The sequence below is a fragment of the Herpailurus yagouaroundi genome, unplaced genomic scaffold (genome assembly GCF_014898765.1).
Source record: "Herpailurus yagouaroundi ecotype Mexico unplaced genomic scaffold, PumYag 189, whole genome shotgun sequence".
Classification (NCBI taxonomy): domain Eukaryota; kingdom Metazoa; phylum Chordata; class Mammalia; order Carnivora; family Felidae; genus Herpailurus; species Herpailurus yagouaroundi.
In genome coordinates, this window is record NW_024412420.1 from 3,226,547 (window position 1) to 3,253,897 (window position 27,351).

General features: G+C 37.4%; 2 protein-coding genes across 2 annotated transcripts in view; one reads left to right on the plus strand and one right to left on the minus strand.

Annotated features, from left to right (window-relative positions):
- Nucleotides 1-3,353, plus strand: part of TRIM37 (tripartite motif containing 37) — a 147,802-nt gene extending 144,449 nt beyond the window's left edge. Inside the window, exon 25 of the mRNA XM_040496984.1 lies at nt 3,122-3,353. Coding sequence (XP_040352918.1) covers nt 3,122-3,125 — 4 coding nt within the window. The 3' untranslated portion in view covers nt 3,126-3,353. The remainder of the gene's footprint in view (nt 1-3,121) is intronic.
- The window catches only part of PPM1E (protein phosphatase, Mg2+/Mn2+ dependent 1E), a 192,231-nt gene continuing 165,735 nt past the window's right edge, over nt 856-27,351 (minus strand). Inside the window, exons 2-7 of the mRNA XM_040496989.1 lie at nt 26,076-26,194; nt 18,318-18,517; nt 14,835-15,023; nt 12,329-12,472; nt 12,001-12,094; nt 856-6,013 (exon numbers count right to left, since the gene is read on the minus strand). Of these exons, the coding sequence (XP_040352923.1) occupies nt 4,956-6,013; nt 12,001-12,094; nt 12,329-12,472; nt 14,835-15,023; nt 18,318-18,517; nt 26,076-26,194 (1,804 nt within the window). The 3' untranslated portion in view covers nt 856-4,955. The remainder of the gene's footprint in view (nt 6,014-12,000; nt 12,095-12,328; nt 12,473-14,834; nt 15,024-18,317; nt 18,518-26,075; nt 26,195-27,351) is intronic.

A 27,351-nucleotide genomic window follows, 5' to 3' on the forward strand; every position in this document is an offset into this window, starting at 1 on the left:
ATCCCTTTATCAGATATGTCATTTGTGAATATCTTCTCCCATTCAGGTTACCGTTTCATTTTGTTGATAGTTTCCTTCAATGTGCAAGTGCTTTTTATTTTAGTGAAGTCCCCGTAGTTCACTTTTGCTTTTGTTCACCTTGCCTGAGGAGACAGATCTAGAAAAATGTTGCTAAGGCTCATGTTAAAGACATTATTATTGCCTATGTTTTCTTCTAGGTTTTTGGTGTGGTTTTGTTTTTGGTTTCAGGTGTCACATTTAGGTATTTAATCCATTTTGAATTTATTTTTGTGTACCATGTAAGAGTGACTGTGGTCCAGTTTTCTTACCACCATTTACTGAAGAGACTGATGTTTCCCTCATGTATAGTTTTACACCTCCTTTGTCACACATCAACTGGGTTTCTGGGCTTGCTCTGTTCTCTTCCACTGATCACTAGGTCTATTTTTATGCCAGTATCAGTACGGTACTGTTTTTGGTTACTACACCTTTGTAGTATAGCTTGAAATCTGGGATTGTGATACTTCCAGCTTTGTTCTTTCTCAAGACTGCTTTGGCTGTTAAGGGTGGCTGGTTCTGATGATTGCTTCACTCTTCAGAATACATTTTTTTTTTCATATGGTTCTGTATAGTTTGTTGAAAGTGACATATCATATGTAGGGCAGTAGATAGTTTGGAGAATTGTTTTTACACCTAAACACAGCAGGCCTTTCCTCCTGCTTATTAGACTTGTATAGCAGAGTCTGAATTAATCTAGGTTAGGAGTATGTGCTTGGTTTGAGGTTCTTCGTTGCTATGATTAACCTTAGCAATAAATAACTTATCTTTCCTTTGAATAAAAAGACAAATGACTAGTGGTTTTAAATTGTTGGGTTTTATTAAGGTATTGGCAATATTTCCACATATCTTAACCTGAATGAATAGTTTTAATAAAATATGAAGGATCACTCATGATTACAACTGAACTCAAAAGTGAGCTGTAGAGCAGGTTTGTAAATTGTTAAATTTACTTGGTAAGAAATGATTCACTTCATTCGCTTCACTCCATAGAGAATTCTTTGCAGAGTAATGTCATGAACAAGGGAACAAAGCCTGTCTCTCATCAAAGAGCACCTAGAGTAAGAGTTAACAATGATGTATCTGTGGATTATCTAATACATCAGAGTTTATTAAAGTATTTCCTTTTCCAGAACAACTGCTGTGTCAATCTGGAGTTCCCTATTTCCTATTTTCTAATTAATACAATAAATAGTCTTCAAAATAGAAGATAAAAAATACTGCTAAGATGAAGTAACAATTACTTTTCAACACAGTACCATTTGGAAAATAGTCATGTGATAATACTGGTGGTATCTTGTTTTGAAGAAAAACATTTAAGCTATTCACAGGTTAGAACAGAAGAGTGGGTAATTTATCCTTTAATATATCACATGGTTTTAAAAGGTGAAAAAAGTATGTTCTTTTGCTAATTTAAGACTCAAAGAAAAAGTGTCCAAAATTACGATGTGACCAAAACTATATAGTATCCCCCTTCGTGGCCTTGCGTAGGCGAGAATGGTCATTGAGTGAATAAATTATGTTTAAACACTAAAGTAATAATTTACAAATCACTTTCTCACAAAGCCTTGGCAAGCCTTTGATGGAGAAGTACTTGAACCACAGCAGTTTTATCTGTAAACACTGAACTTCTTTATGCATCATTTTCATCTGCCCATCGGATGTTGCACTTTTTACTGGCACAGTGTTCCAACAATGGAGTATGGTTGTCATGAAGATACAGCGTGACACTATACCACCACGTTGACATTATACCACTATAAATGTGGTCAGAATCAGACTCAGTGTTGACATTGACATTGTTGACACTGTCCTTGGAAAAGGTGTTACTTTCAAGGATCCTCCTACTTAAATGCAATAGTAACGTTAATCTTACTACTTCAAGGACAGTGGATGGCACTTCTAGGTAAAGTAAAGGTATATACATGTGTGTTTCCACCATCCCCTTTAGCACGGATATAAGTGGGATTAATAGCCCCAGTGTTTGGTGCTGTAATGTTGCTAAACCTCAGATATCCCTCAAAAGTACACATCTAGAAAGTGAACAAAGGAAACCCTAAATTTAGGGACTGATTCCCTTTGAAACTCACAGTGAATGTACAAGGAGTTTGTAAGGACTTCATTTGGTAACCTGAAGTCTGTTTCCCTAACAAGTACTACACTTTCTTGTTTATATTTGTTTTACTATTTCCTATTCTAACAAGACTTTAGCAGGCAAACAAATTGATGCATATCATGTTAAATTGAAAAAGGGATACTGTCACTCTGAAGGACTGAGTGTAGAATTTTCACCACCACTAAATTACACAGTTAAAAGTACAAAACACATAATTCACAGACTATTACCTCAGCATTAACAGTTAATATATATTATATACTTTTATATCTAATATTTTTACAATCACCAGATACACCATCATTAAATACAAGTTACAGAATGTGTAGATACCATTAGTTAGAGGGGTACTTATTGCTTACATTAGCAAGCAGCAAATAAGGGCACAGGATTTGAACTGAAGGGAACTACTTTCTATCACCAGTGGCATTAAGATATAACACTGCATTTCACAAAGCACTGCTTTTTACCTAGTTTATAGAATCAAGAGCAGCATATATCATACCAATAACCACTACTTTAATGTAGAATTTTAAAGGATTTACCTTACAAATGTCACCTAACTACTCTATAAATATGCATGTTGTGAACAAATGAAGAGTTGCTATTTTTCACAATATTGGTTTATAACTTGACCACACTAGAACTACTCTGCTTTATTTTCTAGAGGGCTACTGGTATGAAAAATGGAACTGCTTATATAGTCAGATCTACAAAATTCAGACCCTTAAAAGTGTGGTCTATTCATCCGAGTTTCATCCAACCATTTTTCCCCACTGAAAAAAATCTATCATTTGTATCTTCTTTCCTTTCACCTTCTTTATTCTGATCAAACACAGTAGCAATGGACAACTACAGAAAATCTTAAAAATTTTTTTTTAATTTAGGTAAGTGCTTTGGACTATAATGTGTACCAGTACTCTGCTGCCTGTTTTCTTGTTTCCTTAGATAATTTGATTTGAAACTGACTCTTCACCTGATGGGTTAACAAGATCTAGGCTTCAGAAAGTGACAGATGTGAGTGAGGTCCGTATATGGGGGTAAACATCAGGTTAGTGAAAATTCTGGTACTATAGTTGGAGCCATGTTTACTTCCTCCTTTTTAGCCACGTGTCAGAAGACTTGAGAAAAGAATAAATGACTTCAAGAGAAATACTGAAAATCTTACAAATTCTTAAAATGTATAGATTAACAATCTGATCATTGCTGAAGTTTTTATGTATTTGATATAGCTATACTGGCATCCAAAATACGCTGCAGTCCTTTGTTTTTAAAATCTAGGAATCTGAGTCCTCCATTATGGGTCTGGGGAACATAAAGTAACAGTATTATTCTATAAAAAACACAGGCAGTGGACATTTTTCAGCAAGAACATTTGGTGCCTCCCAATGTTCTATGTGAGTGGGCAGCTCCTGTCCATGGTATGGCTGGTCCACGGTTGACTAGGGGAAGGTAAAAGGTCATGTGGTATTATTCATGATTCTCAAGAGAATCAGAGGCAGCTTCACAGAATGAATCTGCTTATTAGTTTATTTGCTGTCTTTAAAGATATGCTTCTAGCTTGAAACTACAGAAATGGCAAAACAGACAAATTATCAAATATAAGTAACTATACTGAAATGAGAAAGACGTCCTCTCTGCAGTCTGAAGTTGCATGTAGCAGGACTCTGGAGCATTCTCCATTCGTAACTAGATAGACCTCAGTCTCCGTTCTCTGCCTTCTCCTTTGCACTTGGCCTCTCTGGGCTGACTTTGGGCAGTGCTTTCAACCTCTTTCATACCAATTATTTCATTCCCTTGGGGAAAACAATTTTAGAGAAGTTAAAACCAGTATTTTTCATTCACCAAAACCAGTTTTTATTTTTGTAGTAGTGTATGCTTTTGCTGTCTGTGAACTTAAAAAAAGGCAGAAAAAATAGAAATATTGTTTTTCTTTTTTAAATGGTAACTTGATTCTAGTATATTTGTACCTAACATCATCTCCATTAAATCAGTTTTATTCCTGAGATGAAGGTACAGTGAAAAACATATTAGCATCATAGGTTAAAACCAGTTGACAGCAGTCTAAAATGACAAATAATAAAAATTCTGCCAAAAGCACCATAACAGGTTATGAAACTCCCAAATAGCTACACAGCCCTAGGAAATACTTTTTAATTCAGAAAATTTTCATAATCTTTTATGTTACAGGAAAAAAAAAATCAGTATATCTTTTTTACTGTATACCACCTCACAAGTCTGAAAATATGACACTTTTATACTAGTTTTCTGCTTTCACTGTAACCAATTAAAACCCATATGGCTTTTAGTCTTTTACCAACCAAAAAAAAAGAGGGGAGGGGTTCCCTCACAGACCCCAGTCTTAAGGAACATCCCCCAGTTAAATCTAATTCTGCATTAGGTTTCCCATAGATATATTAGGCACATCAAACCAGATATCACCTGCGTTCAGATTTCAACATTAGATATCCTGACTAAAATAACTCACAAGCTTCCACTAGTGATGTGAAGGGTAGTAAAGTGGGGATTGTATGTAGGTGTGGAGACACATCACAGGGACCAGTTGTATAATTTTGCTAGTGAAACCGCCAATACTTTTTTTTTTTTTTTAGATTGAAAACACTTTTGGGTTTTCTAGAGATCTATTTACATTTAAGAATTGAGCCATCCATGGTTTCATAATGAAGCACATATATTTCAGAAATGTCTACCTTGTTTCTACTCTGATAGTGGTGTTTTTATTGGGGGAGAGCTAGCTAGCCTACTTTAAAGAGAGAAAGTATTATATTTTATAGCTCCAAGGAAGACCTGGGTCTGGAATATCATTACTCTTTCTGAGCTTCCTCATCATGTTGGCACTGTATCCTTTCCAAATATTTTGCCTCCATGGCAGAAAACTTCTTAACATCCTATTTCTCTTCCCACTTCGAATAAGTGAGGACAGACCAGTGCCTATTTTGTGGGAAGGCTCTTGAGCAGACATAAATGAATACAACTTTGTATTAAACCTGAATCCATACCATCTCTTTGAATAATGATAGCGTAAATGAGACAATCTGGAAACTCTCTTTCCCAGGAATTTGAACTGTTCATTTTCCAACCTAGGACAGACAGGAGATAAGCTCTCCATTCTGTATATCTGCTGCCCTGTTGAACCCAAATTAAAAGAGGGAAACTCTCCAGCACCACTTTGTTCAGGCAGTGATGATTGAACTGATTTTTTCTCCATTATTAGCTCATTAGTAAGATTTGCCTTCTTTGGTGCACCAGAACCAAACATCTCAATTGGTGGCAAAAACTGGGCACTGTGAGGTTTGTTTGCTTCTATTTGTGTGAGATCTAGGTAGCCTGGGTCTTCCAGCACGTTGATTTGGGACCCTGGGCTCAGGCTAGTTCTATCAGTGAATGAATCCACACGCCCATCATAGCCTAGATCGGCTGGTGCTGAGCACTGGTGCTGAGGCCAAGGGCGTTTGCACTCTCCATGATTCTCCTTATCATCCCCACCATCTTCTTGCCCTCCTTGAAAAGAGTTCTCTGTCCAATCTGATTCCTCACTAACATTTACAGCTTTGTTCATGTCCCTCAGGAATACCACAATAACAGTGATGTTATCACTTGACCCAGCATCACGAGCTGATGCAACTAATTTGTGGGCAACCATGCTACTGTCTCCATTGTTCTCCTTCAGGTGGTCAGACACAACTTTCACTGCCTCATCAGGGTTCACGGTGTCATAGAAGCCATCACAGGCCAGAATGAGGTAGTCTTCAGTTCCATCCAAAACAGTAGAGGCAGAATCTGCATCCCCACAGATATATGGCTTATGTTCAGCATCTCCTGTGGGAATTAAAAAGTAGGTCAAATTTACCTTGTATGTTTATAGGAATGTTTATGGCCAATGCTGTGACTGATCCTAATTTACTGGATTGTGATCTGAATACACTGGAAAGAATTTATAAACTAGTTTCAGATAAAATAAAGTACTTCAATTCTTTGTTAATCAGATGCTGCTCACTCCTTACTCTCTGTTAAATAATTGCCATTCACTGGGCTTACTTACTTAGCTAGCTTATTATACTCTGAATCTTGTGCCTCTAGCTATGATTTAGGCTTAGCTGAGCATGGCAACAAATGTCAAATCTAAATTTTTTGCTGCATTGAAAAATTTCAGTCTTAACACAGGAACATTTTGTTTATTGATAGATCTGCCTTTTTTTTTTTTTATTAGTGGTTAAATTTGACTTAACAGACTTGAGAACAAGTCCACATTAAAAAAAAAAAAACAAAGTTGTGATCACTCTTCATTAAACACTTACATTTTCTGTCTTTGTTTTCAAAGTAATAGCTTTATGCTGCTAGCACAGAGAAAGGTTTGAGTTACAAGGTATTTTTAAAAATCAAGTCAACTCCCTGAAGCCAGGAAAAGTCATCCCAAGATTCAGATGAGAACTAGAATGTCAGCCTCTTGGTTCCCAATCTGGTTTGCTTTCTGCTATTTATTTATTTACTTACTTAGTTACTTTCTGCTTTTTTTTTTTTTTTTAAGTTTTTTAAACATTTATTTTTGAAGAGACAGAGACAGAGTGCGAGCAGGGGAGGGACAGAGAGAGAGGGAGACACAGAATCTGAAACAGGCTCCAGGCTCTGAGCTGTCAGCACAGAGCCCGACGCGGGGCTCGAACCACGAACCATGAGATCATTGAGCTGAAGATAACTGCCTAACCGACTAAGCCACCCAGATGCCCTACTTTTTGCTTTTTAAAGCTGCTTTACTTGTAACTTCTAGAGAACAACTGGAAAACATAGTCATATTTCTCTCATCTTCAGGGACTACCGTATTTTTGCTTTCTTCATTTGTCTTTGATCAAACCCCCTCCCCCCGCCACCTTTATTGCTATTGTTCATTCTCTACTTATGAACACTGTGAGAGCCCCCAAAGCCCTACTGGGCCATTATTTCTCTCTTATTTAATAGTTCATCCACTTACAGAATGACATTTGAACTGGGCCTTGAAGTTAGTTATCACCAGGCATAGAAGAGCCCTTGATTGAAGGAATAGCATTAACAAAGACAGAGAGACAACTGTTAAGGAATGATGCATAGCTATATATGGAGTGCTTGGAGTGGAGACAGAAACTTAGCTTAATGTGGGCTCATGGTCTCCAGTCTATCACCAGACTACTGAGAAAATTAATCATCTACAATGCACATTGGATCTTTCAGATCTAGAGCACTTCCAGATCCATTCTCTCTATATTTATTGTTTTCCTCTAGGTACTTGGAGAGAGCCTAGCCAAAGGGTCCTTAGCCTATTAAGTATAACACAGGATCGCTTATTAGTACAACAAGGGATACTCATTTTCTACTGTACATAGGAAACAGTATTTAGCAATAACTGCTATATTAGGAAACAGTTAAAATTTTAAAATTTACAAAACATTTTATCATTTGTAAAGTACAGCTTGGTGGAGTTAGACCAACCCTGGGTCCCAACCCTACCTTTGTTACTTACAAACCCTCATTAGGTACTGATGAAGTACTAAAATGACTTTGTAACTAGGGGATGGTAAAATGAAATTATACTTAAGTGATCTGGCTCTGTCATTACTCTTTCTCATAATTTGTTGTAGGTTCTCTCCTATAAGTAAGGTCCTCTCCAACATTTCACATCCCTGTTTAATCCTCACATAGGCCCAGAAAGCTCAGTAGGAACCCTAGCGATAACCGCTAGGACCAGTGTGGGCCACATGCCCTCTCAGCAGGTCTCGTGATGGGATACCTTGAAAAACAGATAAAAGATAAGAAACTAGTCTTTTTCATACAGTAGCCAGAACCATCTTCCCTCAAACATGGTTTTGATTCCATCAACTTCAATTTCACTTCTATACTATGATGCCTCCCAGTAGCCTGAGAAAGCTAATCAAAACTTCCAATCACAGGATTCAGTGTTCTCCACCAATCCATTTTACTAAATTTCCCCATCCCCTATTCCACCTATTATTATCATCATTATTATTTTCTGAATTCCAGCTCTAAAAATAAATGTGATCTGAGTCATACTGTTCCCAAAAATCTTGTTTTAGTGCTTCAATTAAAAGGCTACTGCAACTGTTAGTTTGGAACAGAACATACAAAAGATTTGCACAGAGAAAATGCTGCCAAAATTCTGGCTTTTCACCTGCTCTACTGTTGGATGTCAAATTCATGACATTTCGCCCCCAAATTTGTGATTATCCATTTCATGGTAGAAATGGCAACATCCTTTTATCTTCAACCTCCTCTCTCCATGTGCTAGGAAACATGCCTCTGTCAACTTTGGATCATAAATCTGAAGGGCTCAGGAGGAGAAACTGTTGAAAACTGTTCATTTTTAAAGCTTTAAAAGTGTCCCTTATTTCCTAAGTAGAGTTGAACTCAGCTCAGGAGTCCTTTTTCTTGTCCCCATTTAGCCCCCTGTTTTATTCTGTGAGCTTTCCAAATCTTTCCCACATTCTTCACCTCTCTCTTCCAATTAAGCTACTGGATTTTGGTAGAGGGCCTGATTTCCTACTTCAAAGAAAATGAAGTTTATCAAACCTGAATTCCCTCAATTCCTTCCCCTACCCCCTCCCTTTTTATTTTAATTTGAAAAGATTCACCTTATGAGTTACCAGTCTCAGGTAAGAGGTCTCCTTTTCCTTCTCAAAGCTAACCTGTGCTCTTGGACCTGACTCTCTAGGACTCCTTTCTGTCTCATCTTCAGTTTCTCTTCTACTTGCTCTCATCTTTTATCCTACAAATCTGATCTAAACTCCTTATCCTAAAAACAAAAACAATAAAAACAACCCTTTCCCAAATCAGCTTTTCCCACAAGCCACCACATTATTTCCTTTACCACTAACTTGCCCAAGAAACTAAATCTACACACATTCTTTTGTTGTTGCTCATTCTCCCTCTCCTGATTTTGGTTTTTTTTTCCCACCTACTAATCCAAAACATTTCTCTCCTATATTACCAATTATTTCCTATTTTCAGAATTCCATGTCTTTTTTTTTTTTATCCCACATCTCACTTCACCTCTCTAGCACTTGACCCTGTGACTACTTAACTCCTAGAAACCCTATTCTCTTACTTAGTATCTGTGGTAGCCCACTTGTATATTTCTGATCCCTCCTTGATTTTCTTCACTGGCTCTTTCACTTAATAACAGCACTAACGATCATTTTGTGCTAAAACTCTGCCAGGCAGGGTTTTAAGTATGGTGCATGTATTATACTATTTAATACAAAAACTCCATGAGCCAGTCACTTACTATTCCTGCTTTACAAAGGAACAACAGACACCAGGAAGTTAATTTCCCAAGGCCCATAGCTTGTAAAGTGACAGAGCCAAGATACAAACCTAGAGAGCAGGAACCTTCAGTAATGAGTCTCATCCTTGGGTCTCTCATCACACTACATGTTCTTCCTGGGCAATGCCTATAGTGTCAACTAATATATACAATATCACTTCACAGACTGCTAATATTATTGCCAAAATGGGATGAGTTCCCACATTTCTATCTGCAACTCAGAACTCTGCTAAGCTCAGATTTGTATTTCCAACTACATATAAATTATCTCTTCTAAGACACCACACAGGTAAGGTACCTAGAATATAAAATATGTCCAAAATGAACTCATTACCCGCCCTTTTCCCCACCCCACAAACTGCTGCTGCTTTTTTACAGATGCTTTATCATCTCAGTCACACAAGTCAAAACCCTGGAAGCCAGCTTTCCTCCACCCCCACAAACTCACTTCCATCCAATCAATTTCTGCCTCCTCTGTATCCTTTCTGAGCTGCCCTCATAGCTGTAACAAACGGTATCAACAGCCCCTGAAAGATCCCATCTAGTCTTTGTACTCTAGTCCATCTTCTATACCATCATCCCAAACAAATACCTTTATAAGGGATTATAAATGATCATGTGGCCTCTATGCTTATTCACCTGGGAGAGTCTAGACGACTTAGCCTGGCATATAAACCCCTTCACAATCTGGCAGCAACACTTACTTTTACCACGCCCACCCTCTGCCCTAGTCTCTTGTATGTGCTGCTGTTCCTGAAACATGGCATGCCCTTTCAGGCGCCCACGTATTTGTATGCCCCTACCCCTGGAATTTCCTCCCCTACACACTGTCCTCCACATCCAACCTAAAAGTCACTTCGTCTATGAAGTTTGCCTTATTCTCTCTTAGACTGTCTCTTATTCAAGGACAGTCTTCCCTTGCTTTTGGTTTCTCCTTGTGTTATATTTTAGAAGCAAGAAAAGGCAAGTATTCTCTAGTAAAGTTGGTTCTATCACCAGTATGAAAGGTACGTTTCACTACTGTGACAAAGACAGTAAGATCAAGAGGAACTGTCAGAAATAATTTTACATGAGGGTGTGTTTTAGTAATGAGAAGTTTCTCCTCGGTGGTCTTATTCCAGAGCTCCTAATAACTCTCTCAGTCTAAGATAAAACTAACTCTTATTTTTTCAGAAGCACTTGCAGGATCTTTCAGTTTTCACTTTCTGTCTCAGCCTTCTGCTGCTCACATTTGGGCCACTTCACAGCTTGCCAGCACCTTCCCAAAGAGTGGGAGGAACTCACATCACTGGTGAAACTGAATCAATCCTTTGAGATTTTGTTAATGTTCTAGAATGTTTTGGTAATGATAAGCAAAATTGGGGGGTTGGATGTGAATGCCGTTTATCCATTTTATCCCTATGTCAAATCACTTCATTTTTTCTTTAGGAGCAGGGTCTAAGAACTGCAGTATGCATGCATATCACCTATAAAGATACACACAAATTTATTCTTTTTAAAAAACCAGAGGGGCGCCTGGGTGGCTCAGTCGGTTGAGCGTCCAACTTCAGCTCAGGTCACAATCTCATGGTCCGTGAGTTCGAGCCCCGCGTTGGGCTCTGGTCTGACGGCTCAGAGCCTGGAGCCTGCCTCGAATTCTGTGTCTCCCTCTCTCTCTGCCCCTCCCCCGTTCATGCTCTGTCTCTCTCTCTGTCTCAAAAATAAATAAATGTTAAAAAAAAAAAAATTCTTAAAACCAGAAAATGAAGCTAAGACATGAAGCCTAAAATGTAATAAACCCAGGTGCCAAAGTAAAACAAAAATAGAAACAGGACTATCTTTGAACTTACGCCCTTGCATTTTGTCATTCCGTCCAATGAGCTTAGCTGTTTACTCTCTAAGTTTTAGATAGTTTCATTGACTTCCCCTTCTGAAGAACTTATGTACCAGGGAGCCAGATTCTTTAAAACCCAGGGTTACCTGGCAAATCAGTATATTCCACATAAAGAAAATTGTTTTCATCTAAAAAGTACAATGTTGATGTCATTTTATAATTCAATGAAAAACAAGTAAAGACATAAGAAAGGTAAAATATAGAGAGGGAAGCCTTCCTGTTCTCTTGAAAATACCGAGTCAAGCTAAATATGACCCAAAATGGAATGAAATGAGGATCACTATGGTTTTAAGCAAATTTGTGTCCCAAAGATTAAGGGCTTCCATTCAAAAAAAAAAAAAAAAAAGAAAGAAAGAAAAAAAGGATAGAAACTAAGAAGTTCTGCATTTAACGTAGTTCCCTTTTAATAATGGTATTTAAGCATATAGATGAAATGGTTGATTAAATCAAATAATTAAGAGGCATTATCCAATCATTATTTTAAATAATAATAACCAGTCTGATAATATAAATTACCATCTCAGGTTTTCTTATTGTAGTTAATATAATATGGAGTTAATATAAGACAATGATCTGGAAGAGGACAGTTTGGAGAAACAAAAATTAATTGGTTTTTCCTACCAATAGCTCTGGAGACCGACAGACTTCCATTCACCCTCCAGGCACCAAACCAGACTACACAACCTCCAAGAGCCTCAATTCGCTGCTTTTCATCCTAAACAGCAATGCAATAGACAGAAGCAAATAATTGGATTCAGGATTTATTTTTCTACCTTACATAGTAAACAAGAGATATAATATTCATCAGCTTCCTGGAGAGGTTCTCTTTATTACTCCTTTGTAAGATGGACTTGGTTGCTCAGCGAGTCGTGGTAATTATAATAATCAAATGAATCTTAGTAACTAGAAAACTGCCTCTGTGGCATGTGCTCTAACAGAGCACACTTACCTCCCTGTCCGGTTTGTGTGGCTTCATTAGTTCAACAGCTTGGCCTTTTCTCACAAGCATAACCTGGGAATCCCCAACCCAGGCCACATGGAGCATGTTACCTCTGATAAAAGTCACCACTCCTGTGGTCCCACATCTTAAGCTCTGAAAATAATTTAAATAAAACTAGAGTCAGTAAAAAATAAATAGAAATCAAATTCTCATTGAGAAGCAGTTTATAGTTAATATAAACTTTTAGTTGGGGGCTAGATTATTAATAACTTGATTTCACAATAAATAGTAATTCCTATTTTTCAATGCATTTTTATGTGCATGTCCACACACATAGATGCAAACTGTGATATGCAAGGCAGGGGTGATCATTTCATTTCATTTCATTTCATGTATAGGTAAGAAAAACTATGGCAGGTTATGTGATTTTCCAAGGCCAGGTAATTCATTAGTACACAAAACAACTGAAATTCTTTTTCCTCCTAGTCCAGTTGTCAGTCCACTATAGTAATCTTTAAAGATTTCCATATTCTGGTCTCTATTTTGTTACTGATGTATGTTCACAGGGAGGATCCTAGATTACACAAAACATATAAAATATCTGATTAATATACAACAAATGCTCCCATACTCTGAATATTAACTAGGAGCCAAGAGATACATGTTTCCTGGCATGCTAAGTTGCTTCTGGTTTAAAAAAAAATCTATAATAATTTTAGGGGCCTTTGCTTTTGGAACACTGCATAAAGAACAGCCTGGAATTTCACCTCAATAGCTCAGTAACACTGTACTTAATGCTCCCGATATTACTATACTAAAATGACATCTCCAATTTGACATGAGTCACCATGAAATAAGCATGACTTTCTGTTACCAAGGACTTGGCCTAAATTAGAACCAATGCGTCAGGGATGGTAAAAGGCCCCTTGTATCCAATGAGAAAAACAACTTCTCATTTTCCCTATATAGGGAAAGTTTGTTATAAATCCTCACCCACCAATAAAATGCCTTCCCACACAGAGTGTTCAAAAACTCAGCCCCCTGGAACACATGATAAAGACACTTCAGTGCATATGCCCTGGAGAGAACAGGAGGCAGGGCTGCTTCACAACAGGAATAGCTACTTTCTTCCCAGCAGTTAGCAGCACATGGATGCACAAGAAGGAGAAAAGTAACTGCTGAGACAAACCTAAATTATTCAAGAGAACTGTTGGCAAGACTGAGAGACATCAGGATCACTGGCAAAGCAAATGAGGTGAACATGGTCAGAAAAGTCCTGATTTTGAGGGCACAGAGGAAAAAGGTTAAAACAGAAGATGAAGAAGACAAAGCAAGTCTCTTAGTTTCACGTTGGTGATTACACATCACCTCTCAGGGGCCAGTCTTGTCCTCAGAGTGAGGACAGCCAGCAGCTCCAAGGCAGGCAGAGCCATGCAGCACCAGCCCTCAAAAGCCTCTGAGAAGGTCTGAGGTCAACAAGTATTTTGTTGTCTTGCCCCACCTCTACATGTAGACCCTAGTGGTTCCTGTTGTTGGATTTGCATATTAATCTAAACCTGGGATGCAGGTGGAGAGATAACAGAATATTTTCATTGCTTAATACCAAATAGTTCTGAATTAGTCTTATTAATTCCAAGCACCACTATTGCTATAAACCAATAACAATGAGATCGAAAAAATGGATTAAATGGTGACCCTGCTCTTTCCAAGTCCATTTCAAAAATAGTTAATGTTTAATTCATAGGGCAGGAGTCTTATTTTCTGTATGTATAATTCTGTAATTACTTTTAAAAATTAAAAATTATTATCTTGCTATTGTTCCCCAGTTAGAAATGAATAGAGTACTGTAGTTAATCATATACCAATGCCCCGAATGATAATTAGATTAAAATTTTTACTTTTAGATCTTAATATAGAGCTGCTGTCATTCATGTAGAGTAAAAACCTTAGGTCTGATTAACCTTAAGAAATTAGGACGTGAGCTCTGACTTTTCTTCCTATTAAGAGAAAATCAGTTCAAGAATCATCTAAGGATTCACTCTTTCCAAGCAAATTTTCCCTCAAGAGATACACAGTAAAACACTGCCAACCCATTTAGAACCAAGTGTATGGGAGTAATCTAGCTTCTGTTTCCTTTTTAGTCCATTGTTTTAATCACCATACCCAGATCTTGTCAGCACAAGTCTGCTTCTAGAGATGGTCCTAGTGTGAACCTGACAGGCACTGGTAAATAAGAAAGAGAAAACTCACCTGCCAAATCCAGCAATGGACTGGCTTTCTGGAAAACTATAGCTTCGGAGTTTCTCTACAGTACATCATATCACCCCCTAAAGCCCTAAAGAGGGAATTAGAACTACTATAGAATCCAATACTGTGGGTCAAGAATACAGTTTGAAAGAGAACTTTAAATAATGCCTGCCCAAAAAAGACAAAATCCAAAGTAGCCCTTGAACCACAGACCAAGCTGAGCTCAGCCAGTGCATTCATGGCTGGAATTTATGAGAAAAAGGCATACCTCCCTGGCTGCTTTCTGCACAAACCGCTCATCAGTAACCCGGAAGGCCCGGCACAGGGCCTCAGCAGGATCATGGGGGAACATTTCCTGGCGTACTAAATTAACATGCAGGTGAATGGAGGCATAAATGGCAGCATCCACTCCTCCATGGCCATCAAACACTGCAAAGTAAGCTTGTTCTTCCTGGTCCTGTCAATAAGAAAAACAGAAACAGTTAAGTGAGTTAGGTACAGTGTGACTCAAGTGAACCAATTCCCTGTACTGGTGCCCATTGTCCTCCTCTACTACACTTGTCACCCAGATAATGAGACTAAATGCTTCCCTTTTTTGACATGCATGATCAGCTGCTAAAATACCTGCAATATGAGGGCATCTGTGTTTATACACATAACACTGGAACACATCATGGCCAATTAGCTCAGGCTGAAGCACCCTCTTTGTGAAAGTTGTTGTCTTATACCATGGAAACCACCCACATACAGTTGCTTCAAAACTGCTGTTACAAGTTGTGGGAAGGGGGAGGAAAGAGAAGGTATAAGGACGAATTGAGCAAAAGCTGTTCTGGACTGAGCATTTTTCTCAAAATGAAAGTATTCTTATAAAATTAGAAACCGAGAACAATAGAAAATAATTGGCCTTCAGCACAGGGCCAATTATGTTAGGTTGTTTAAAATACAGAGATAATGAAAGTATACACATACTTCTTAACTATAATATCTTCTTCATAAATCATTCAGTCACACTGAATACCCACCATATATAACACAGTCTCTAAACTGGTTAGCCAAACTTGAACCATATTAGATGTCCAAATGTCCTGTAACCATTATGCCTTGTCCTCTAATCCAAGATTGAGCCTCGCACTTCCTGGCTCACCCACTGCTTGAAGCATAAAGGCAACTGCCAGAGGAGGGTCTTCCAAACCTGTACTTTGTGTTGACAAAGGAAGCCTAATCACAATATTACATTTAAACATTAAGTAGTTTGCTTCTTCAACAGTAGTGTTCACATCTCTGATCTAGCTTACTAAGGAGATTTCTAACCCCCTGAACTCTCACTTGAGTCCTGGGCTCCCTTTAGGCAACAGTATGTAATCATTTTCTTTTGCAAACTTTGACTTCATCCTTGGGATCAGGGAGCTCAGATGAGTCTAGGCCCTGTCATTCAAAGGAAATCAAATATACAAAGTAAACCATCTAATTTTCTTGGGCTTATTTTCTCATCTATTTTAAGTAAGGATGAGTTGCTGTCTCATGGGGATTTGGAAGAACTACTAAAACAACAGATATGTCTGTGCTTTGAAAAAATTCTTTTTAGGGAAACCTGGCTGGCTCAGTCACAGGAGCATGCAACTCTTGATGTTGGGGTTGTGAGTTCAAGCCCCATGTTAGATGTAGAGATTACTTAAAATCTTTAAAAAAAAAAAAAAAGAAAGAAAGAAAGAAAGAAAAGTTCTTTTTAAAGTACATACTACATTTACAAAAGCACCAAATATAAATAGAATAAAAACACCCAAATATTATGATATCAATATCTAATACAGACATTACAACCAGTTAATAGTTTAATAAGTACCATCTACAATGCCATTGAAGATTAACTGATTAAACAGAACTATCTTCAGAAAAGTATTGACTGACATGTACTAAATGTACTAAATGACATGTACTAAAGCAGTACTTATAAACAACTCAGTTGGCAGGATAAGGGTAAAACTGAAAAACAGCTTTTACAAGCAGTTTTTAAATGAGTGAGCTGATGTGGGGTCATCACAAAGAGGGAGGGGACAAGAATACTTTTATGAGGACATGAGAATAGAACTTTAGTGTGTGATTGGTGGGAGATTTTTTGAGTTTATTTATTTTGAGAGACTGAAAGAGCGCAAGTGGAAGAGGGGCAGAAGGAGAGAGAGACTCCCAAGCAGACTCCACACTATCAGCGTGGAGCCCAACGCAGGGCTTAAACTCATGAAACTGTGAGATCATGACCTGAGCCCAAATGAAGAGTCAGACGCTTAACTGACTGAGCCACCCACGTGCCATAGTGGGGAGATTCAATATAGCATCTGAAGAAACAGAAGAGAGCCAAGTGGATCTCTTTAAAAAATTAGTTTTAAATTTTTTAATTTAAATTTAATTTTTAATTTTTTTAAAAAATTTTAATTTAAAATCTTTAAATTAAAGATTAAATTAAAGATTAAAATCTTAAAATCTTTAAATTAAAATTTTTTAATTAAAAATTTTTTTAATTAAAAAATAGTGTTTCCCCTGGTATAAAGATGATGTATTGTTTATTGGGACTAATAAAGAAGTATAAAGAAAGAAAGAAATCTATATTATCTCACCGTTCACAGATAACCAATCATATATATGAGCTGCTTTTGAGGCAAAATGAAAACCAACCAGATCAGAAAAAAAACAATAATGCCCTCAAACCTGAGTATAATCTTCAAATGGGTATAGTGATAGAAGGGTTGTTTATCATACAATATAGCTTTTTAGGTTATATTTGCACAGGCATGGTAACATTTGGAAACAGAGATATCCAGATAGTCTAAAGATATTTGGAAACAAAGCTGATCTATCTTTGTAACATAAGCACCAATTATCAACCTACTATCACTGCTTAGCAGACCCTGACAGTCAGCTAAAATTTAAATTTAGCTGCCAAATGAAGGAAATATTGTGCTTTGTACAAATTACTACATTGTAATTTTTAAGTTATGGACTTGAGTGAAGAAAAGAGGCAAGTGACAGGCAAAGGAAACAAACCTACCTCTGTTTGCACTAACCTAACACATTTAATAGAAAAAGAAGATGAAGATAACAAGAAAATGGTTATTAAGCTGACAAGGCTCATATGATCCAATTTGTCAGTCACAGAGATTCACGAAATGTAATTCCAGCTACTTTCCTGTATCAGAAACCAAGATTTTAAAAAGAAAATCACATGAAATCAGAAAACGGTCTCAGTCTCACATTCTTTTATGTTTGTGTTTTATGTTGCTTCAACAACACAGTAATGTGGGAACTTAATCAACAGCTTTATTGAGGTATGACAGTTTTTCTTTTTGCTTATATGTTTATAGAATAACTCTGAAAGTTTACACAAAAATTTGGTACTTCCCTTGTCTTCATGGAAGAGCACTGTCTGTGAGACAAGGATAAGAGATTTTTTTTTTCCAATTCTGAACCATGTGGATATATTATTTATTCAAAATAACATAAAATAGGGGCATCTAGCTGATTCAGTCAGTGGAGTATGCGACTCTTGATCTGGGGTTTACATTGAGCGTAAAGCGTAAATAAAACAAAACCCCCAAAATAACATAAAATAGTTACTTTTCTGTTGTCTAATGCAAGCAAATTTGTGCCACTCTGCCTTTAGTCCTCCAACCCATCAGAGATACTATCAGAAAATAGGACCATGAAGGTGTTTGTTTTGTTTTTTAAATCTCATGGATTCTTGAGAAGTGCCCTTTACCTCTAAATTGAAGAGCATATTAAAGTCAGGAATGCAGACATGTTTGTCTTCCATTTTCCTGCGCATGTTTTTGATGGCATGGATTGATGTTTCATAATAAAGCTGGGGTCTCCTGCGGAGAGGGAAGTCTTTCACCCAGCTGCAGCAAATCTCATGTAGTTTGCTGAAGACAGAACGCGCCAATTTCATTGTCTCAATCTCTGTGAAAGAAACACAGACACCCCCAGTGAAGAGCCATTTAAAGCTGCTTTTCACTAGCCTGCTTGGTAAAGACAGAAGTAGGTCACCTTAGTCAAACTCCTTAATAGAAGAAATTCCTCTTCTCAAGAAAAATGAAATGTTGCTTCTGAAGAGAGAAAATGACAACCAATCTAGTAGAAAATCATCAGCCAGCAGCTGCCACTGATATCCTTATGTCATAAGGAGAAAACCTCTGGCCAGGGTTGGATCTACTCCTAGACTGGATTTCTTCCAACCCTCAAAGTGCTCTGACCACTGCTATCTAGTTCACCTCCACAGCAGTGGCTCCCTTTTGGTTGGCTGCCATGGTTATTATCTGGAGAGCCAGCACCCCCTGCTTAGAAGAATGACTGAAATATGAACAGTAGTTATTCAGCAATTGAAATATGAAAGGCCTATGAAAAAAACATCATTCATTTGCAAACTACAGGAATGAGCATTTATTTTGATTACCATTTTGCTTTTGTCTTTTTCTTCCTGACCTCTTCCTTTACCTCCCTCCAGTTCCCTAACTTTTCTCTCTTGTAACTGATCATAATTTGGAACTAAATGATATACATTTTTCTTATTTGATGAATTTTTTAATTAAAGTTTTTGGCAATGGCTTCAATAGTTTAGCTAGAAGGTTAACAAATGAAGTAAAGTTTTTAAAGTTTTAAAAGTCTCTAAGGGAAAAAGTACTTAAACTCTGTCTGTATGTGTAACCCTGGATAGAAAAAGACCAACCAGAGGATTCTTTACCCTAGATCATTAAGTCTACTACCTATCAAGTGGAACAGATGAGCTGACTTCTGAGTCGGACTCGAATCCTTCAGTGGATGACAGATGTGTAAGCCTTTTAGGCCACAATGAATAGTGTCTCACACCATCTCAGCTCCAGCTGTCCTCTACTCAAGTGCAGCTGTTAAATAACCAGGGGGAGATTAGGTTTTCTCAGGCCAGCATTTTAGATTACTATATCCCAGGTAAACCGGTAAAAAAAAATTCAGAATTCTCCAAAAACCTTTTTTTTTTTAACTTTACATAAATCAGATATTACCTGACAGCCTGTGAAAATGTGTACCAGATGGCCAGTGGCTGCACATGACTCCTCTGATCTAGAACACAGATCCCCAGAAGAGAGACTTTGTGTTCTAGAATGGCCTAGGAACTTAGATTCCCATTTTTTTATCCCCTTCCCTGCTGCTGCTTTAATCTGTGACTACCTTTACCTGTTTTCTTACTCAAAATCCTTCCAACAATGATTATATTCAGAAAGCTTATCTCAAGGTTTTTGTTGCCTTTTTTTTTTTTTTCTAACATAGTGCAGGGTGGTAACCTATGTTTTGTGGCTCTGCCCCCGCCTTGACATTTTTATTTAATTGAAAATCAAGGGTACATTTGAAAAAGAAACCAAGTTCAAAGAGCCAATACAACCTGAGGAGGTGTGTATAAGAGAGGAACTGAAGCTAATAGACAAGCCAATATTTTTACTGTTTTGACAAAACTCCAATCTTTATTTTTTTAAAGCACCAGTTGCCCAGAGACTCTTTCAGCCAGCAATTACCTATTTGTATCACTCCAACCAATTTGGTCTTTGCAGCAGCATAGGTGTGAGTTTGACTCAATCACAACAGAGGACTGCAAAACAATAAGTGAATTTGGAAACACTTAGGGAGAATGGAGTCGGGTGAAACAAATAACTGATGTTAACTATCGGGATAGTTTCCAGATAATGTTCCAAATAGAAACCATTATTTTTTGACTTGTATATTACTCTTCTTATATAGACCCGCACTGTCCAGTAAGGTTGCTTACTAGCTACATGTGGCCATTTAACTTTAAGTAAAATTTAGAATTCAGTTTTTGGGTTACATTGTCTATATTTCAAATGCTCAGTAACTGCATATAGCCAGTGGCTACCACATTAGACAACATAGGCAGAGAACATTTCCATACCTGTGCTGTCTATTGGACAGTAAATTGGTTAGGTGGAGGCAATACCAGCTTCCTCTAGTATTTAGTAAACCAGTAGATCTGTTCCTACCCCCTCCCAGTTGCTTCCTCCATTACATTCCCATTACACCATCTTCTATAGCTCTTGCCACATTTTATACCAATAGATAATATTTATTAAGTACTTGTTACATCCTCTTTCTCTAGAACATTTCACAAATAAGTAAAACCATTTTTTTATTTATATATGAAATTTATTGTCAAATTGGTTTCCATACAACACCCAGTGCTCATCCCAAAAGGTGCCCCAATGTTCATAGCAGCACTCTCAACAATAGCCAAATTATGGAAAGAGCCTAAATGTCCATCAACTGATGAATGGATAAAGAAATTGTGGTTTATATACACTATGGAATACTACGTGGCAATGAGAAAAAATGAAATATGGCCTTTTGTAGCAACGTGGATGGAACTGGAGAGTGTGATGCTAAGTGAAGTAAAACCATTTTTAATCACAGGTCTGACTCCAACACCCGTGCTCTACATTTCCCAAATTAGACTGTACATACAGACTGTGTCTCAATTATACTTGATTCATCAGAGTACAGTAACTGGCAGATAGCAGGGGCTCACTAGATGTTTACTGAGTAAATGAATATGCAAACATAAATTAGCTACTAAAATATTAAAATATTTGTATGCTTTTTGATTGTCCATTCTGCTTCACTCCGATTTTAACTTTTTTTTTAATGTTTATTTATTTTTGAGACAGAGAGACAGAGCATGAGTGAGGGAGAGGCAGAGAGAGAGGGAGACACAGAATCCGAAGCAGGCTCCAGGCTCTGAGCTGTCAGCACAGAGCCCAACATGGGGCTCGAACCCACAGACCGTGAGATCACTACCTGAGCTGAAGTCAGATGCTCAACCGACTGAGCCACCCAGGTGCCCCTTCACTCCATCAATTTCTACAGTGGTGCCATTATTTTATAATTACTGTAACTTTGGGGCACCTGGGTGGCTCAGTTGGTTGAGCGACCGACTTCGGCTCAGGTCGTGATCTCGCAGTTTGTGAGTTCGAGCCCCACGTTGGGCTCTGTGCTGACAGCTCAGGGCCTGGAGCCTGCTTCAATTCTGGGTCTCCCCCTCTCTCTACATCTCCCCTGCCTGCTCACATTCTGCCTCTCTCGGTCTCTCAATAAATGTTAAAAAAAAATTTATAATTACTGTAACTTTATAACATGTTTTCATATCAGAACTAGTTTTCCTACCTAATACTAATTTTAAAAGGCTATCACTATGGTAGTTTGACATGTTTATTCTTCCAGATGATTTTTCTAATTATTTTGCCAAGTTTGAAGGGGAAAATGTGTTGCCCTTGTGTTTGGGGTTACCTTGAATTTATAGAGTAACCTGCAAAAGAAAAAAAAATTAATGTATTTTTCATATTGAGTCTTATCTAGAAACAAGTTGTTTCATTATTGAAACATTATTGTTTCATTAATTAAATCCTTTTTATGTTGCTCACTAGTTTTAACATAGGATTAAAAAAATTTTTTTAATGTTTATTTATTTTTGAGAGAAAGCACGAGTGAGGGAGGGGCAGAGAAAGAGGGAGACACAGAATCTGAAGCAGGCTCCAGGCTCTGAGCTCTCAGCACACAGCCCAATGCAAGGCTGTAACTCACAGGCCATGAGATCATGACCTGAGCTGAAGTCAACACTTAACCAACTGAGCTACCCAGGCGCCCCTCATAGGATTTTTTTTAAAGTAATTTTCTACCCCCAAAGTAGGGCTCGAACTCATGACCCAGAGTTCACATGCTCTTCCAACTGAGCCCGCCAGGCACCCCAGGAGCTTCATATTTCTTAAAGAATATATTCCTCGTTATTTTACTTTATTTCCTATTTTGAGTCAGAACTTTGCTTTAATGTGTTTTTGGGTTGTTTTTTTTTTTTTTGCCACCTAGCAAACATTCCTCTTTCTACCAGAGACATTTCCTTCTCTCAGTTCCTGTGTATCCAGGGGTAAAACATGTGATTCAGGTCTAGCTAATTAGAGAATCACATTCGTCTGGCCACAGTGATGGGTTCAGGAATTGGAAATAACCCAAGCTGGGCTGGTTAGAGTGAATCTGTGATTTATGTAAGAGCAACTGAGTAGTTAGTTAGTTACTCTTATTTTCCTGCTTGATTTGCAACCTGGGCAGTTGAAGACCTGGTGGCCTAGCAGTGATCTTGCCTGAAAATGGAGCCTGAAAATAAAATCAAAATTAAAGAGGGGTGCCTGGCTCATTTGGTAGAGCATGCAACTGCTGATCTCAGGGTTGTGAGTTCAAGCCCCATGTTGGGTGTGGAGCCTACTTAAAAAAAAAAAAAAAAAAAAGAATACAACTGAGATTTGGAGAAATGCCAGGTTCTGATGAATCATGTGAAGCCTTGCATCTAGCCGTGTAGCCCATACATTGAAGGGTAGCCAATAAATTCTGTTTTGCTGAAGCCAGTCTGAGTTGTTAGTGGTCACTTGCAACTAAAAAAAAATTTTTTTTTTAAGATTTTATTTTTAAATAATCTCTACACCCAACATGGAGCTCGAACTTACAACCCCGAGATAAAGAATCACATGATCATCCAACTGAGACAGCCAGGCACCCTGCAACCAAAAAATTCTTAAGCATACATTATGCACAAATGCTAGATTTTGCTCTGAGTCAAATTTTGTCCTACAGTGTCCAAGAGGTACCCATCTAGTTCTACTTTATTAAGTATATTTTTAAAATTAGGAATGGATAATTGAATTTAATCGAATGTTTCTTTGGGCATCTTTTGAGATTATTCTGCTGTTTTTCTTTTGACCTATTAATATACAAATTATGCTAACAGGCTTCCTATTATTTTTGTTTTATGGTCTCCTCAGCACATGCTAAGCATATGGTCAGCCCTCAAGAAAATACACATTGAACGAATAAACTATTGTACTCAATATACAAGTATTTTACTTAAGATTTTTTACATTGATTGCTAAGACTGACCCCTCATATCATTTTTTAGTTTTGTTTCAGGCAAGTTTTGGTATCGGTGTTATGGTTTACAAATTTTCCTTCTTTGTGCAATTGGATAATTCATTCTAAAAAAACACTGGAATTATCTGTCTTTGATCATTTGAAAATGTTCACTTGTAGAATCACCTATTCTTTCTCCTTTTTGGAAGACTGCTCCTGGGCAATCTTCTCAATCTCTTTCTTCTTAGGTAAAGTCTGTTAACTTGTATTTATCTAGAAAATACCCAGCTTTTCAGATTTATTTACACAAAATTTTCATAATTCTTTTAATTTCCTCAGTATTAGTGATCATTTTCCCCTTCTTGTTTTTAATTTTTACACTGGGATATTTTAAATAGATTTTAGGTTGTCTGGATAGGCGTTACATCCGCCAAACTAAATTTGTACCAAGAGACACACAAGGTCATTTAGCAAACATTTTGCTATGGGTGACATAAACTTTTAGGTTAAGGATTTTTATTAAGTCTGTTTTTGGAAAAAACTAAGAGGAGAGACAATGGCATTTCATTGGGGACTTGAGTGCCTGTAATCCAGTGACAGCAGACCTTACTCAGTAAGCTCATTTCCCACTCTAATGTGTGGATAAACACAATATGCCCTGTAGAGATTCTCCTCAGCAGCAGTTCACACTGAGTGATTTGGGTTAAAAGGATTAAGGACTTGCAAATAGTTAGATTACAACAGATCATTCTGAATCACAGCCATGGCCTGGAGACATTACTGGGTAATCTATTGAAAAAACATAAAATCAGAACTACCAATGATACCACCATTTCACTTTTGCTATCTTATGGGGGTTCCAAATATTCTTCCAAAATAGGCATGCAGGGCAACACTTCAATCTTGCTACGTTAAGTATTTTCCTTCTGCAGGGAGTGTAGAACATCAGTATGTATAATTGCTGCTTGAAATGGAAAAATAAAATAAAAAAGGGTGTGAAAAAGAGAAAATTGTCCAAAGTAGCAATCCACCCCCTCGCAGCTGTAAATTACTCATTAGTCGTTAATGTCACTGTACTGAGCTGGAACTGAGTCAGCCATCACCCAGGCTGCAGTGAAGCAGAATTTAATCTCCCTCATCTTTTCATTACAGGGCTTTTACTTCATGCATCAGTAACAGAGGAAAGACCAATGCTTTGTAACAGGAATTCCATCCAAGTTGTCTCTGGAACAATTTGGTTCCAAGTGAATCAATTACTCTCAGTAAAAACAAGAAGAGGAATTCCTTTCTTGCCAATTTTCTGTCAAAAATGATCTAGAGAGATAAAGGAAGAACAGAAATGTTTACTTTTATATCTGCCTCAAGTTCTCTGGGATTAGCTACTCTGATTCATTAATATATGCTTTGCTCCTTATGCACCATGTTTAAAGGCAAATGCTTAAGTTGGAATAAAATGAAATATTAAAATTCCTTAAAAAAAAAAGTTAAAAGGGGGGTGGCGCCTAGGTGGCTCAGTCAGTTAAGCATCCAACTTCAGCTCAGGTCATGATCTCCTGGTTTGTGAGTTCGCATCAGGCTATGTGGGGACAGCTCAGAGCCTGGAACCTGCTTCAGATTCTGTGTCTCCCTGTCTCTGTTCCTCCCCTGCTTGTGCTCCCTCTCTCTCAAAAATGAATAAACGTTAAAAAAAAAAGTTAAAAAAAAATAAAATTCCTTAATGAATTTGAGTAGTAATTCCTAATTTATAAGAAAATAGGTATTTCTTTAGAGCCTGGCAAATATGTATAAGCATAATATGTTAATAAAATAGGCCTTCCTTCAAAAATAAAACCTCTTAATTTGCCTGGAAAAAAGATGTCCAGTGATCCATACAATTAAGTCATGTTACATAGTTGTCATAAAGAACTCTGTTTATTTACTGGTAGAAATAAAATTTAATATAATGGATGAGAAGTTATGTTACAACTGATTTCTTGAATTTTTATATGATTTTTCACTTGGATTCTTAAAGGTAAGTGAAAAGTTTTAAATAGGTTTTGCTCAAACTCTCTCTCCCCTCACTCACTCATCTTTTCTGTTGTGTCTTCACACTTCTCACTTTACTCTTTCCATTTACCCAGGCATTATTTATGATAATATTTTGTTAGGGCAGTCTCTTGCTCCAATTATTGTCACATATTTTCAAAATACACCTGTATTTTTTCTTTTTCCCTCCTTTTATTGACTAGTTTGAAATATATATAATTTTGCATTTTTTTCTCCTTCTTCTGCTAAAATCAATAAGTGCATAAAGAATTAGATTTCATGTTGTATAGACATTTTCTGTGTGTCACTACACGAGAAGATTTTAATATAAAGTTTATTTTGAGAGAAAGAGTACACATGTGAGCACAGGAGGGGCAGAGAGGGAGACAGAATCCCAAGCAGGCTCCATGTTCAGCACAAAGCCTGACATGGGACTCCATCCCATGACCATGAAACCATGAGCTGAGCTGAAATCGAGAGTTGGACACTCAACTGACTGAGCCACCCAGGCGCCCCATATTTTAATATTTTTAAGCGAATAATGTAGAAAGGTACTCACCCACAGTTCCTTCTGTGCCATCTGTTTCCTTTGGGATATAATGTGCAGAAAGATCACTCTGAAGGACTTCGTCTGATGTGGCTCTGGCTAAAGCAGCAGCCAAAAAGGAAGGGCAATTACTGAAAGAGAAAGGGCTATTTCAGTAAGAATTAGGAAATAATCCATTTAACATTAATAATTACTTAGTATTAATATATTTATCTCAAAACAAAATTATATCTTTAAACACTGTTCAACACATATTTATTGAGTGTATATTATGTGCTAGGCATTCTGCCTTGGAATTGGGTATACAATGGTGAATAACACAGACATGACCTCTGACTCAGTAGGGCTTATAATCTAGTTAGGGAGACATGATAAATAGGTAAACAAATAGTTGAAATTGGGATAAGTTTTATAAAAGAAACAAACAGGTTACAGTGATAGAAAATAAAGAGGGGGATACCTACTTAAAATGGTCAGGAATCTGTACCTTGGATTCCTGGATTCCAATAGATTCAGGAATCTATTCCTAAAGAACAGGAAAGATTCAGTTTTGTGGGTGTGGGAAGTTGGGAGAGAATATTCCAGGCACAGAAAGTGCCATGTGTACAGATCCCTTCTGAGAGCTTGGGATGTTTGAGGAACTGAAAAAAGCCCAGAGAAGATGAAGATAGTGGAAAAGGAGGAACGATGGCAGGGAATAAGGTCAGAGCGACAAGCAATGGCCAGTTATATGAACCTTTTGGACCATGGAAAGGAATTCAGATCTTACTCAAAGTGCAGTGGGAAGTCACTGAAGACTGTGAGCAAGGGCATGCCATAACCAGACATATTAATTAAAATAGGACTTTGACTACCAATGGAAATCCGAAAGGAGCAAGAGTAAAGAAGGGTGTCCAATAACAAGATTGTTGTAATCCAGGTGAGATTGAAAAAAAGAGTATAATCTGGAGAAAGAAAATACAGAACCTGCTGATTACTGGAATACAGAGGTCAGAGAAAAGAATTGAGACTGAGTCCTGGGTTTTGGACTGAGCAACTAGGTGAATGTGGCATCATTCCCCTAGATGGAGAAACCAGGAAAAGAACAGGTTTGTGGGAGGAAAGGGTGAAGAAGAAAATAAGAGTTAATTTTATCATGTTAAATTGGAAATATCTGTGAGATATCCTAGTTAAAGGTATCAAATAGTTATTAGATATTCTAGCGTGGAACTCAGAGATGTCAGGAAATTCAGAAGCCATGAATGTGCGGTAGGTATGTTTTTTTTTTTTTTTTAAGTTGCTTTTTATT